General features: G+C 36.9%; 1 protein-coding gene across 1 annotated transcript in view; it reads left to right on the top strand.

Annotated features, from left to right (window-relative positions):
* Positions 1–10,079, top strand: part of LOC126978331 (elongation of very long chain fatty acids protein 7-like) — a 29,608-nt gene extending 19,529 nt beyond the window's left edge. The window contains exons 5-6 of the mRNA XM_050827105.1: positions 845–981; positions 6,333–10,079. Coding sequence (XP_050683062.1) covers positions 845–981; positions 6,333–6,617 — 422 coding nt within the window. The 3' untranslated portion in view covers positions 6,618–10,079. The remainder of the gene's footprint in view (positions 1–844; positions 982–6,332) is intronic.
* Positions 10,080–16,713: the final 6,634 nt, after the last annotated feature.

The raw sequence follows: 16,713 nt of genomic DNA, 5'->3' as shown, positions 1-16,713 counted from the left end.
CTTTATACTTTAACGAATTTAACGTACTATTTTATCTAGCTTTATAACCTGTTAGCTGCCCAAGTAACCACAATACAAACTCTTTAGTCACTGGTCGTTCTTAACTGTATTGAGGACATACACAGTAAAACTTTCAGGTTTTATAATATAACGAAGGCCGTCGTGGGCTCTTGATCCATTAAAATTAATGTTATTTTTGGAATATGTGTATCTATGTTTTTTTTTTTCACAACACGCTCAAAGCATATATCGATACATACCGTCATATTATGTACTGTATTTTGCTATCACATGTGAGATCTTAGAAAATTTTAAACTATTTTCGCATCGTTAATAAAATTATGTTTTCAGTTTTATTAGTGTAATTAATCGCAGAAGTCAGGGTTATCACTATAAAAACATAACAAATTGCTTAGATTTGCAAAAGCGACATCTCAAGTCAATTTCCTAATATGCAAATATTGGGGTTGAGCAGCTATCAACTGTAAAGTAGATGTATATGAAGCCACAACCTGAGAGTTGAACATAGCATACAAGATTTTATAAACGAGATGTCACTCGAACGGTTGGCACAGTTGCACACTAGCACGGAACGCGAGAGGTCGCGGGTTCGAGTCCCGCATCCTTCATAAAATTTTGTTTTCAGTTTTATTCTTAAAATATTTTTATGGTAGAGGATGACAAACGGGCGTAAAAGATGAACGCCGCCCACATCTCTTGCGACACCAGTTTAGAGAACAAAAGAATTTCACTTAAAAATCTATCTTTTTGGGCAGATTGACTATATAACTGAACAAAATGGAACATGGCCGATTAATTTTATTTATTTTTCTTTTGTTATCAGGTGGTCACGGAACGATGGTTGGACTTATAAACTCATTCGTTCACATCATAATGTATTCGTACTATTTACTGACTGTGCTAATTCCAAGCCTCAAGGGATCTATTTGGTGGAAAAAATATGTTACACAGTTGCAAATTGTAAGTATTTAGAATGGGATCTTAAAATTTAATTTATTTATTTTAAACTAGCTTCTGCCCGCGAGTTCGTCCGCGTGGAACTCGTCTATATCGTAGCTCTTTACAACGATGATACGACTCGCTTGACAGACTCTAGCAGGCGGGTTAGTGAATAAGGTTTATTCGCTATTTTCGCTATGGTGGTAGAATTGTGCTGAAGGTTACCAACAAAGTGATATTACAAATTACAATGCATTATTGTAAATGCATGCTATTATTATTGTTTAAACAACAATATTGTTATTGTTGTTGCATTAGCTATAGTACTTCCTTATACACTACATTAGTGGTTCTGCCTTGAGGTGCTAGTATGACCAAACTGCTCGGCGAACTTACTTTAGAACAAGCCACGTAAAGCTGCCCGTGTGAGAAGCAGCCCCCCCTTAGGTCAATCCCTGCCGTTCTTAACGACTGACCCTGTGATTTATTTATGGTCATTGTAAAACAGACCTTAAGGAGGAATTGCAGCCTTTTAAATTCAAACGGGTAGTCAGATGATATTAGAGGTATGCGTGGTATATACATGGATTAACCTCTAACGCAACCAGTAATGACAGTGGCCTCTACCACATTGTTATGTAACGCTTTTATACGCAACCTGGTCCCGTTGTACAACTTGGTAGGGTTCAGATTACGTAGTAACATTACTGGAGCACCCACTTTAAGGACAAGTTTATGAGTTGGTAGTCCAGGCGGGTTGGGTGCATTCATGAATTCCACAGGATACTGAACAGCATCATCCGTAATTACTACAGAGTCTATAGAGTTGTATTGAAGTTCTGCGCCTTCCAACGCCTTCAATAAAGTTTCATTAATGACAGAAGCTTGGTCGTTCTTAGGACTCAGAATAGCACGTTCACACAACCACTCCATGGGTTTATTGAGCAGGTTTTGGACTTCTGGGTAAATTCGGGCTATTAGGTCTTGAACGTGACGTCACCGTTCAAGACCTAATAGCCCGAATTTCCAGCACAGCTGACGCAAGTTTTGGTGGAATTACAATTTCGCCCTCAGTTATCGGATATTATCCATTCACTATTTTAAGCAAAAGATCGGCGAGTTCCCCGGCGCACACGTCGCCCTTAAGATGCACTTGCATGTTTTTTGTAATGTTTAGTTTTTTAATTAAGGGCCAAATATTTGACGCCTTAATGCATGCTTTGACTTCGTCAGCTAGAGTTCCCCTCGGCACTACGGGCAGAGTCTGACGAAAGTCTCCAGCTAATTAAATTGTGACCCCTCCCGTCGTGAAGTTGTTCCCTCGGATGTCTTTTAGGGTTCTATTTAACGCTTCAAAGGCCCCCTTGTGCGACATAGTGCTTTCGTCCCAATCTATAATTTTCAATCGCGCAACACTTGTGCTGCGTATCTTTGTTTTGGAATATTGCACAATGGAGTTTCAGTATGATTAAGATTTAATAAGCCTGTAAGTAAAGAAAGTAATTCAAGAGGCAGCCTGAAAGCCGTGTGAGCAGTTTTGCCTCCCTCCAGTAGTGTGGCAGCGATTTCTGATGACGTGAGAGCCAAAGCGATATCCCGGTTATTTCTTACTTTTGCTAAAAACTCCGCATCATCTTGCAATTCTCTTTCAAGTTGCCCTTTAATGTCGTACGAAAAACTGTCCCTATATTTTTCCCAAAGGCTTAAGGCATCAGTAAGTTGACAAAAACCTATCATTATTGTGAACAGTTCGCGCAATTTGAAAGGAGAATCACGCAATGCAGCTTATTCTAAAGTTGTGTCCCAATGTTTATCGTCCTCTCACAGTCCATGGGTGTTACACGCTAATTGAAATGTTGGATGGAGGATACTGTTGACAGTTTTTAAATATTCGAATGATGTCGGCCCTCTAACCTCATGTAGCGTAGATGGTAGCACTCGGTGTTATTTGGATGTTTCGTATAGACCCTACCGAGAAAAACGGCAAAAAAACACGTTTGTTTTATGGAAGCCACCATAAATATTTATTTTATTCTGTTTTTGGTATTTATTGTTATAGCGGCAAAAGGATCTGTGAAAATTTCAACTTTCTAACTATCACGGTTCATGAGCCTGGTGACGGAAACCTAAAAATAATTGAGGTGGGCACTCCATACCATACATGTAACCAAATTTCAAAAAAATCTATTTAACCTCCTATTTTTATAGCTCAAAAAAAGAGTTTCCCCATACACACTTTGCACCCCAATTTAGGTTCTGACTGCGACTGCGTCCGCGTGGGTTTTGTTTAAATATTGTAGCGCCATTCAAACCTCTACACCCCCATTTCATCCCCTTAGGAGATGATTTCCGGGATAAAAAACTATCCTATGTCCTTCCCCGGGTCTCAAACTATCGCTATACCAAGTTTCATCTAAATTGGTTCATACAAACTTTGCACCCCTTTTTAATCCCTTTAGGGGTGAATTTTTTCAAAACTGTGAAAGTGATTTTCTTGTATTGTAATAAAGAGTCCATATGCAAAGTTTCAAGTCAAGAGACTTAAGTAAGAACTTATAATTTTTACTCCATCCCCAAACAAACTTTGCACCCTTTTTTAACCCCTTCTGGTGTGAATTTTTTCAAAATGCCTAAAGTAGTTTTCTTGTATTGTTATAAGGAGTCCATATGCAAAGTTTTCAAGTCTCTTACTTAAAATTTTACTCCATCCCCATACAAACATTCAACCCCTTTTTCACCCCTTTAAGGGTAGAATTTTAAAAATCCCTTTTAGTTGATACTTACGTTGTAAACTATATGTTGTGAAAAAATCAGCTTTCTAGGTTCAACGGTTTAGGCTGGGCGTTGATTTAAGTGAGTGAATCAGTCAGTCAGGACTTTTACGTTTATATATTATATAGATAAGTTTCAAAAGTTCTTTTGGTATGAATCCAAAATTTCCATTTAATTTCCATATAATAGTAATTGAGTAAATTTATTTTAACCCTATAAGACGATGTTGAGGTCATGGATATTTTTATACCAAGCACTGTAGTACCGATCGGTGGCAGATCACAGCCCTGGCTTGATACGTCAGTTAAGGCAGCATCTGACTGCCAAAAAATAGACGCATTGAACTTGGGTTGTGGCGCTGGTCATAAAGGATTTGAACTGCAAAATTCTAAAGAGGAAATACAACCGTGCCTTCTTTAAGCAGCAAATCACTTGTGCGAAATCAAAAAACGTTGTCAAAATCGGTGAGCAGCTTTCCAGTTACCCGATTGGAACATGTAAGTTCTGGTCGTTGTCGAAAGCTGCTCTTGGTAACTTCAACCGTCCCTGCCGCCGTTGCACATGAGCAATGAAACCCTGGCCCATACGGCTAAAGAGAAAGCCGATCTACTGTGCGCTCTTTTTGCCTCCATTTCGACTCTTGACGACAGGAGAAATACACCGCTAACCATCCCACGGTATTAGAGCTCTATGCCTGAAATACAGTTCAGACAGAAAAATGTTCGGCGAGCTATGTTTTCGTTGGACGGCAAGTCGAGCAGGCCGGATGGCATTTCTTCAATCGAGCTTATTACGTATGCCCCTGAGTTGACGCCGGTACTAAAGCGTTTATTCCGGCACTCTTATACAAAAGGCGTAGTCCCTGACTCATGGAAGTCAGCCCTTGCCCATCCGATCCAAAAGAAAGGAGACAATTCGGATCCCGCAAACTACAGGCCTGTTGCTTTTACTTCCCTGCTCTCCAAAATCATGGCGAGCATAATTAACCGCCAGCTGGTATACCTAGAAGTTCGACAGTTGATCAACGACCGATAGTGCGGCTTTCGCCATGGTCGGTCGGCAGACGATCTTCTGGTATACCTAACACATATATGGGTGACGGCGGTAATCTAAATTAAGGGGGGAAGGCCTGGCAGTTTGCCTGGATATAGCGTATAGTCATTTGATCGTGTATGGCACAAGGCTCTCTCAAAAAACATCCATCATTTGGGCTTCCCGAGAGCTTATGAAAGTGGACCTCCAGCTTCCTCACTGGGCGCAGCATACAAGTCGTTGTCTATGGTTATTGCTCGAACCCAAAACCAATGAACGCTGGAGTGCCCCAAGGCTGTGTGCTATCTCCCACTCTGTTTCTTCTGCATATGCCGTTCTCCCGGCACTGGTCAAATTTGTGTCTTCTATTGAGTCCTCTCTTGAAAAGGTTGAGGGGTGGCGTAAATTAAACCTTGTTCAATTAAACCCCCAGAAGACTCAAGTTTGCGCGTTGACCACTAAAAAAAAGCCCATTTGTCGTATCACCGCTCTTCCACAACACTTCCTTTAAAGCCACGCCTAGTATCCGAATACTGAGTCTTGTGATCTCGAGCGAATGCCGATTCCGTGACCATCTGGAGAGCAAAGCCAAATTGGCTTGGAAGAAGCTGGACGTCATTATTAGAGCACGGCAATATTTCAATTCGGCAAATTCTAGCGCTCTACAAAACGCAGGTCCGGCCACATATGGAGTATTGCTGTAATCTCTGGTCTGGCGCATCCCAGTATCAGCTCGTTCCATGACCGCGTGCAACACAGAGCAGCTCAAATTTTCGGGGACCCAGTACTCTGTGAACGGCTTTATCACTTGGCGTTACGTAGAGACGTCGCGTCATTGTGCGTCTTCTACGAGCATTTGTCACGGGGACTGTTCCGAAGAGCTGTTTCATCTTATTCCTGCCGCCGAATTCCACCTTCGCACGACCCGCCATAAATTAGGATATCATCCCCACCATCTGGATGTGTGGCAGTCCTAAATTGTGCGCTTTTCAAGGAGCTTTCTTCCACTTGGAAGCAATCCCACAGCTTTGTAGTACGTACTAGAAAGCTGTGGGATGAGCTTCCTTGTGCAATGTTTCCGTAACTATAGGACATGGGTACCTTCAAAAAAAGCGCGTACACCTTCCTTAAAGACCGGCAACGCTCAACGCTGGTGTTGCAAGAAAATGTGGGCGGCGTTGATCACTTAACACCAGGTGACCCGTACGCTCGTTTGTCCTCCTTTTTCATAAAAAAAAAAAATAGATTTTGAGTTAAAAATGATGATCTGTCAAGTAGATTGAGATGATATGGCTTCATCCTGTGTCGGTTACCGATTTTATCACGGAGTGTGTTACGGTTGACAACGCTCCTGTGATTCATAAATTACCATCAGGTTACAAATCAAAGAAATAGTCCATTATTATATACTATAATTAAATATCGTATATAAACGTTTATAAAATGTCTCATGCTTTCCTATTAAACGCAAAGAATTTTTTTTCTCCGACCTATTTATTATATTTTGATAAACGGCTGAAGTCGAATTTGCATGCAAACTTTGAAATAATTTAATTTTTTATTTCCAGTTACAATTCTTCCACAACGTCCTACATTTTGGCACCATAGTGTTTATCCCGAACTGTGGCTACCCAAACTGGATTGCTGGAGTATTTCTACCACAAAACATATTTATGCTAATCCTTTTCCTAGATTTCTACGTTAAAACCTATGTAAGAAAACCTAAACAGCCTTCAAATCGAATTGAAAATAAACAGGATTTAAATGAAAAACCAAGTCCAGTTACAGAATTTCAAGAACTAGTTAGTCGGAAAGGTGGAATGGAGAGAAGCGCATTGAATCACAGAACGTAATTTTATGATTTAGTCATTTTAACCAGTACCTAAATATGTTACGTCCATAGATTAAGTATTGGTCTCCACTGCGCTCCAACTAGATACCGTAGGCGTAGTCGCAAAGTGCGGCAACTTATACTACGGCCAACACGAGGCAGTCTTGAACAATGTGTGAAGTTGACGTGCCACATGTTCTGCTTCCTGTTTGCTCACGTTGCCATATGGCAACGGCATGAGGCCATCGTGTAGTACCTACGCTGTTATGAAGTTAGCGCACAAGACATTAAACTTTGCTAATAATTGAAACTTAAATGCAACCCGGCATTTAAGTTTTTAAACTTTGTAAAAATTTTACTACAAGAAATGAGAAAGACACTAGGATCATATGTGATCAGTAATTATTTTTTATTTTATTAATTTCAATGTTATAATAACACAAAGCGTATGTTACAAAATCTAGTTGGTGCGCAGCAGAGACCAATCCCTAATCTAAGGTTCATTTCTTAGTCTATTCTGTTATGTCTACGATACGCTACTGCTTCTTTCATAGAATAATATGTCACAAAGAAAGTCTCATATTCTCGAAGATAAAATCAATTCGATCGACGCCATCAATTTGTTTGAATTATATACTCAAAGTATAATATAATACGAAGCTTCTGAAATAGGAGAATATCTGTAACAGCGAATCTTGATATGTCTTGTACATCTCTTAGGTTGTGGAATCTTCAGAATAAAATAAATAATTTTATTTTATTCAGAAAAAATATAATTTGAGTATGAAATATCTTGTTTCTGACACGTTATCTTATTATGTTCCAACGACCCTTGTATTAAAATATTACTCCTTACAAAACTTCTTCTTAATAGCAACTTAAACTATCCAGGGTGTAGTACCTACTCATTTCAATTTCGATTCTTTCATTTCAAAATGGCGTCATTAATATTTTCTCTTTTGGTCACTGGGCCAGATAAATTTGTGTCACAATACGATATTGATATATTCGTACATACATATGAGTGTAACATTCTTGGCATAAGCTGTAAATACTTCGCATATGTCTTTGAATTCCCTTATAAAAGGCACAAACCTACTATTTAAAAGAAGTGTATGCGTCTCATACCTACGTACTTCTTTTGGGATTGCATTTGTTGCGCCCGTTCTTCTCAGGTCTGAGGCATTCTTTTTGGGATGGGTGGTAGTTTATGACTTTCAATAAGTAATGTCACATCCTTTTTTGAATATACATATTTGAATTTGAATATACATTAATAGTTAAAGAAGTATAATCAGCAAACAATATAATATATCTGTTATAATCTATAAGACTTTAGTCAGCAGAAAAAGTACGTCATTTATTTATATAAGAAAGGGGCGAGAAAAGTACCCTGCGGAACACATAGGTATTTCTGCTGTTTTACCCGAAGACCGTATGTTTGACTACCTGTAATAATTATTTACACAAATAAGATTAAAGCATATTTAAATATATATTTGTACTGCATCATGTTTGAGTTTAAGATGTATAATTGGTCATGGTGGATGCAGTCTAATGCTTTGTACAAATTATGATGCCCAATGTATCCTGTGACTTACTACCTACTTACCAGACAAAATATTCATTAATTATTAATAAGCTAAAGTTAAACAGACATTATTGAAATTGGCCTTAATATCAAAATTAATTGTCACAATATTAGTTAAATGACCCCGCAGGTGCGTTTTTAAGTTATTGATTTAAATATTTTCGATAATGTTGCTACTTCTAAAATAGGTATTTAAATTTTATTTAAACTGATCATTCAGGTAGGTACATGTAATCTAACCATATCCTGTGCTGCTTTCAATGAAGAATTGAAGTCTTTGGTAGTAAAAATTGGGAATTCTGCATAAAATTTACTAAATTAGTTTGCTTTTTTTGTAGGAAATTGAGTTATATAAGGTTATGTTTGTTAATAATTTATTTATATTTATACTCTCGCGACAACTTGGCCTGCTAGTTTTAGTGTTAATATATATGTTCCATGTTGTTTTTACTTTCAATTTTCACTACTTTTTTATTTTATCTGGATTTAAAAGTGTTTTTGCTTCATGAAAAACAATTTTTTTACTATTATTGTATTATTTTTCACAACTATTGTAGATACTTTGTCACATTATAGTCCAATCTTTAAAATCAGTTTTGTTGTTTATGTGTTTTTGGTCTGGCTATTATAATATTATAAGTTTAATAATTATTTTTATTTTAATTATTAATTATAAGTTCACTAGTGATAGAAATATTTGTAACAAAAATATCTAAGGAAGTTGCTATATAAGCATTAACTCTAGTTGCATCCTGGAATACATTGAACAAATTGAAACATGGAAATACATAATTTATGTTAGTTCATTAAACAGAAACTTCTATTAAATTCACACTGAAATACCCATATTATACCTAAACTGAATTACAAGGCTTACAATACTTGATAATACCTCAACAAGTAGGTACTGCAGTGTTAAGATTCATATGTATTTAATAAATGTTGTTTTTTGATATACTACATAGGTATATCATCATATCAAGTTAATAAAATAACATTTAGGCATCTATCCATATATAAACCAGAAGTCGAAATAATATTGTGATGAGCATTTATTATTACTTGCACTTGTTTTAACCAATTCTCTTCATTTTCTTCTTTTTTCTGTAGTAAAACACTATATTATAATGCTTCTTATCTCATTTTCTCCCACGTATAATCTTATAAATTTATGTGTCCTGTCTCTTTCTACAGTCGCTTTTTCGTTTCACCGACTATCAAATCACAACGATGCTAAAGACGTTTACACTTCAAAAAAATATTGTCTATCTTTTAAATTAATTTAAGTAATTATCAGAACTGCTGTGTCAACAATCTCGTCAATTTCTGACTTAGATTAGCTGATTAGTTAAAAATTGCTCATAACTAACGGCCGTTTTCAATAACCTATCTAACCTTAGTTTAACTTACTTGACGTAGACAAATCTATCGTTTTACGCTTACTTAGATTTCAATAACCTATCGACATAAAGTATTGCAATTTAACTATATTGAACATAGCTATGGATAGATATGATCTTGTTCTTAAACGGTAAACAGCAATGTATCCGTAACTAGAGATAGGTTATTGAAAACGGCCGTATAACTGTATTGGACATAACTATGGATAATATCTTGTCATTAAACGGTGACAGAAATGTATCCGTTAGTTAAACTAAGGGTAGGTAGGTTATTGAAAACGGCGCGGCCGTAAGTCTAGTGATCACACGTTACAATTTTAGCTGATGACTTAAAAAAGCACTTACCTGTACACTAAATTGAAAAATAGATATATGTATGACATATTTTTATTATTTAGTGAATAGTTTTAAATTCAAGTTGTAGGTAGTCATGTAAAATTAGCCTCCCGATTTATAATGAATTTGTGTAAATGAATAAAGATGTAAATGTTGATGATATGTCTTTTAATTATGTTAGATTTTTATTTTATATTAAAATTTAATAATTGTCTATTTTGTTTGATCTACAAAACATGTTTCTTTTTCAGTTTTCTAAGGAAAGGTAAGATAAAATTATGGCTAACTTCCATTGTGCAAAACAAACATCAATATAAATTTTTTTTAATAGGAAGCCATGGATGAAAATTCTGAGCATAATTGCGATTCTCCTTATCACATTGAGACAAGTTATCATATTAAGACTAAGTAGTCCTGTAGATACAGTGGCATTTGCGGCGTTTATAGGGAAGTAAATCGATTGTGCGAGTTGAACACCCAAAACAAATTTTTGTTACTTATTTTGTATTCAAGATATTTTTTTTTGGTTTTACTGGTTCTAGTTGCAATTTAGTTACCGGTGGCAATATATCTATTGTTGCACTTCATGAGAATAAGCACATTAAGTAACTTTATCCTTTATGTGCGCTGACAGATTGGCAAACGAACGGACAGAGTGCAGCCCTACTAATAGGGTTCAGGAACCCTATATTAGTAAAAAACCCTGAGCAATTATTTACTCCTAATATTCATGTGGCATTAGGTAAGGTAGTTGAATAAGCTATAAACAGATACACAGTAAAATAGCAAAAAAAAAGTATGAGAGAAAATATAAGTACGGCAAATCTAGAATTTTTTGACTAATAAGTTCGTGAAGCAAGCGTGGCTCATGGATATTCATTTAGAAATCTGGATTCAATATTACTTATTAATTCACCCAAAACATTTCTTAAAAACTCTGGTAAGAGCTTAAGTGTTGGGTAATGTTTTTTATTTACTGTAATGTAAATCAAAGCTAGATTGTTTTTTATTAATAATATAAATTATGCAAAGACGGCTCATGGTTTTGATTTAATCATCATATCAGCCGGAAGATGTCCGCTGACGGACGCTGCTGAAAGGCCTCCCCCAAAGATCTCCACGACGAGCGGTCCTGCGCTGCCCTCATCCAACCTACTCCGGCGATCTTGACCAAATCATCGGTCCATCTTGTGGGGGGCCTACCAACACTGTGTCTTCTGGTACGTAGTTTAATAATATTGCTTTTTAATTCAACAAAAATAATTCCTACAAATTCTGGTAAGAGCTAAAATGTTAGGTATTATTTATATTTTTAAAGGCATTTTTTTCGACAATCTTCATTGTCATGGAACATTTTATTTGGAATCTGATATTATTATATAGGCGTCCAATATAATAACGCTGGCTAGGATCATGTTGAATTGTGGTGACGCTTCAGTGCGTTAGACATGTTCGGTACTTTGATGACTTCCAGGCCGTCATAAGACGACGACTATTTTTAAAGAGGAAAACAATAATATATTTACGTATTTAGGCCCTGAAACAGAGTTCATATGTACCTAAGGCTTGGGTGTTCACATACGCGGGTGTTAGAATGGCTACGAGAAATAGAGTATATGGAATGGAAATTAAAGATAAAGCTAATATGAAAATCTAATAACCTTTATATTCAAGTAAACCACTTTATTCTTTGAAATATATTTATAACTTCATGAAACTACATCGGTTCGTAAAGGAGCTTTGCCATGGGGAGAAGAACCGACAAGAAACTCCCAGCTCATCTTTTGAATATTAAAAAATATACAGTATAATCTTTGTACAATATACATCAAACAGGTTAAAACTAAAATAGAAGTGCTAGCCTTATTTAATATTCACAAGGGGTGACGCTATTATATTGGATATAGCGAAGGCCTTTGATCGTGTACGGCACAAGGCGCTCCTCTCCAAACTTCCATCATTTGGGCTTCCCGAGAGCTTGTGCAAGTGGACCTCGAGCTTCCTCACTGGGCGTATCATACAGGTCGTTGTCGACGGATATTGCTCGAACCCGAAGCCCGTGAATGCTGGAATGCCCCAAGGCTGTGTGCTGCCTCCCACGCTGTTTCTTCTGCATATCAATGATATGTTGGACACCTCCAACATTCATTGCTATGCAGACGACAGCACTGGTGATGCCATATACACGGGCCATGCAGGTCTCTCTCGGGAAATCGTCGACCAGTGCCGGGAGAAACTTGTGTCTTCTATCGAGTCCTCTCTTGAGAAGGTTGCGGAATGGGGAAAATTGAACCTTGTCCAATTAAACCCCCAGAAGACTCAAGTTTGCGCGTTTACCACTAAAAAAACCCCATTTGTCGTATCACCGCTCTTCGACAACACTTCCCTCAAAGCCTCGCCTAGTATCGGAATACTGGGTCTCGAAATCTCGAGCGATTGCCAATTTCGTGGTCATCTGGAAGGCAAAGCCAAATTGGCTTCAAAGAAACTGGGCGTCATTAATAGAGCACGGCAATACTTCAAGCCGGCCCACATACTAGCGCTCTACAAAGCGCAGGTCCGGCCACACATGGAGTATTGCTGTTATCTCTGGTCTGGCGCACCCCAGTATTAACTCGATCCATTTGACCGCGTGCAACGCAGAGCAGCTCGAATTGTCAGGGACCCAGTGCTCTGTGTGGCTGGATCACTTGGCGTTGCGTAGAGACGTCGCTTCATTGTGTGTCTTCTACCGCATTTATCACGGGGAGTGTTCCGAAGAGCTGTTTAACCTGATTTCTGCCGCCGAATTCCACCTTCGCACGACACGTCACAAGTTAGGATATCATCCTCACCATCTGGATATGTGGCGGTCCTCCACAGTGCGGTTTAAGGGAGCTTTCTTCCACGTACTACAAAGCTGTGGAATGAGCTTCCTTGTGCGGTGTTTCAGGGACGATACGACATGGGTACCTTCAAAAAAAGCGCATACACCTTCCTTAAAGGCCGGCAACGTTCCTGTGATTCCCCTGGTGTTGCAAGAGATTGTGGGCGGCGGTGATCACTTAACAACAGGTGACCCGTACGCTCGTTTGTCCTCCTATTCCATAAAAAAAAAATATTATTAATAGGTATGACAAGAGTAATAATATCTGAACAGAAGATGGAATAATATAATGAATAATAATAAGTACTTAACTCTGATGTGACCGTTCGATGCGGCAGCTACGAGCCAACTGTACCTGAGAACCACTGCGCCGAACCAACGAAACCTTGGTCGACTTAGGTTGGCAATTCTAGCTGCTTGATCGCTGATTGGCTGCTCAACAGCCAATCAAGAACAAGCTCTTATTGGCTGTGTTGACTTTTAAATACAATTGAGCTACTTTTTAGTTTTAAGATGTCTAAACATATTTTATATATATTTATTCAGAGTTATTTACCTCTTTATCGTTATTAAATAATTACTTTAAAGCTTAATAATCTATCACGGGCATCTCGTACCGACTAAAAACATCCACTATGCATTAGCATTATAAAGATTAAATATCTTTTCCAACGAAGCAGGTCAAAAGGACGGTTCACATCGCGTAGAGTTCATACGATGGGACCGGCTATCTACTGAATTGTATAGGAAATAGTATATTGAAAACTAATAGTAAGTATGTATGTAAGTGTGTAACTGTTTATGTAGACGACGACTCTAACACTTTTCTAAAGTTATTTGTAGATCGTTGGGACTCACCAACGATGCAGCACTGCAGCATTGGATTAAGCTTCTTGCTCTTTCGTTGGGGGGGGGGGGGGGCCAGTATTAATGTATTTTTTGCTTCGAACATAGTTCTCTGATAAACATAAAAATAGTATGAATGGTTTGATTGATCCCTTTTTGTATAATCTTAAAGTTAAAGCCTTTGTTCTTATTATTTTAATAGAAATAGGTTAACCCAAACAGTAACTGGGCTATTTTACTAAAACAAAATCAAGCAAACTAAGTGGATTTTTTTCTAAAGCTTCATTTAGGTCTAGACGCTTCTTAGATAAATTGGCGGCCGCTAGATCAAAGATTAACCACGTTTTCATTATAAGACCAATTGTCTTGTTCATGATAAAGCCGGAAGCTTTAAGCTCGAATAAATCAATGCCAGATAATGCAAGCTTCAGTGTCAAAAATTCTACTACGTATATATATATATATATGTATATATATATATTTATATATAACTAGCTGACCCGACAGACGTTGTTCTGTATATAATAAATAAAATAATGTTTTTATATGAATTTGTCAATAATATATCATAACATCAAAAATTATTCCACAGCAGAATTGTCAAACCGTGCGTCAATAAATTCTCTCAAAAAATTATGTATGGACACATCAAAGGAAAAACAAATTTGTTGTTTTTATTAAATTTAGCAGCATTTTTCTATTTATTCACCATTTAAACCTTCTCTGGACTTCCACAAATAATTCAAGACCTAAATTTGCCAAATCGGTCCAGCCGTTCTCGAGTTATAGCGAGACTAACGAACAGCAATTCATTTTTATATAAATAGATAGATTAAACAATTCATTATAGTATAAGATCCCACCGCTCAACTCTGCAGGTACGTATTTTTCTTGATAAAACTATTTTTAAATGACGATTGAACTGAAGTGAGAATCGTTTATTGAAATCATGGAAAACCCTGCTTTAGCTGGCAACCATGATAAATATTATAAAACTTCAATTTTGTATTAAAATTATAAAAAAAACATATGACTACAAATCATCAACAAAAATGTACGTGTTTACATCTGGCAGCCATATTTTTTTCAATTATTTACATAATTTCCTTTAAAATGACGTACAATTTATTTAAAAAAAACATATAAGAAAATTAAATATATTATAATAAATTACAGGTACTTGCGGCCATTTTTTTATCAGCAACCTATCGCCAATACAATGCATACTCAAAACACAAAAAAACACGTACTTTTCTCTTATTATAGGCTTTTTATTACTTACTTGATGTTTGTTTGAAGTAATAGTTAGACTAAAATGCTCGTATCTCTTAAAGACAAAGGATCATTATACAAATAATTTGAGTCTTCTTTAGTGTTAATTCCGCAAATATTTTTCTTTAAACAATTCGACACGTGTTTCTCCTCTACACGAGGCATTCTCAGGACATGTTGTCTCACCGTCTCGTGCCAGATTTTGGCGAGACAACATGTCCTGAGAATGCCTCGTGTAGAGGAGAAACACGTGTCGAATTGTTTAAAGACAAATATTTGCGGAATTAACACTAAAGAAGACTCAAATTATTTGTATAATTATGGATTTCCGCAAAGTAACGCCTACTTCAAAAAATTTACAAAAGATCATCGCTGTAAGTCATGGAAGTCATACTGTACGAGAAATTTACAAGAGTGTGCGCTTCAGGATGATAGGGCCACAAAGTTGGTCATCGAATGTTGCGTTCCCTCCTCAGTACGGTTTACAAGAGACTTTCTTCTACGTACTATCAATGGAATGAACTGCCTTGAATGGTTTTTACAAGACGATGTGAGTATAAATAATCACGTACATCTTACTAAAAGGCCGGTTTTGAATAATAATCCTGTGATTCCTCTGGTGTCGCAAGATAATGGGGGCGGCGATGAGGGCGACTTAAGGTGTATAAAATAACAGTATACGGGTGGTCAGGACAGATGAAATTCCGCGTGATAGGAAAACCGCCCTTAGCATCAGTTGACCCGTATGTATGTCATCTTCTATTTTCCTTCTTTAAAACATAGTAGTACAAATCTGAAAATACCCCATATAAGTCAGGATTTTAATAAAAGTAAAAAAAAAGTTAGAAAAAAAATAGAATCTAGAATTATTGTAAAAGAGAAAAAAAAATCGATCACTTTTGTAGGACTAAGTGGCCTTATAATCACGATTATGATAGTCGCATCGTAGGATATACCAAGACGACCTATGGCGTAGCGTACCAAGATACTACGCTGACCTAAGCGCATTGCGTCTCATGTCTTGCCTGGAATGTCGCGGGCTATTTAGACAAGTTTTACTATATTTTAGATAGTAAAACTGTTTAATAATAAATTAATACATATTTATATTTATAATATTATAATGTATTAGTGATGGGGTTAAGTTTCTACACTCTCAGCTCGCCATTTGTTTTCAAAGCAGCTGTAATAATTTAATTGACATAAAAAATCTCTAGGAATACATTTTTAACAAACAAACGACACTCATGACGAATTAACATGATAGATAGAATTAAACGATCACACTAAAATAATCTACCGAAACGGTAATCGCGTCCTAAACTCTTCATATTTCGTTATGCTAAATTAATAATTACCAGTTTACTAGTGGGACGCTCCTTTGCACAGGATGCCGGCTAGATTATTGGTACCACAACGGCACCTATTTCTGCCGCTCCTGCAGGAGTAATATGTAAACATTACTGTGTTTCGGTTTGAAGGGCGCCGCAGCTAGTGAAATTACTGGGCAAATGAGACTTAACATCTTATGTATCAAGGTGACGAGCGCAGTTGTAGTGCCGCTCAGAATTTTTGTGTTTTTCAAGAATCCTGAGTGGCACTGCATTGTTAGGGGCAGGACGTATCAATTACCATCAGTTATTCATTTAAAGCTTAGAAATACATTTGAATGATTTTTGATGAAGAATTATGGAAGTTTTGGTATTTCAATAAGTATCACCTTCAAGAATTTCATTTTGATAGGAAAAGTGTCTCGCGTCATATATTGTTTCATAAATTTTTCAATTTTACATCGGTAAATTTGATT

The sequence above is a fragment of the Leptidea sinapis genome, chromosome 1 (genome assembly GCF_905404315.1).
Source record: "Leptidea sinapis chromosome 1, ilLepSina1.1, whole genome shotgun sequence".
Classification (NCBI taxonomy): domain Eukaryota; kingdom Metazoa; phylum Arthropoda; class Insecta; order Lepidoptera; family Pieridae; genus Leptidea; species Leptidea sinapis.
Note: the sequence above shows the minus strand (reverse complement) of the source record. Positions and strands in the feature narration are given on the sequence as shown.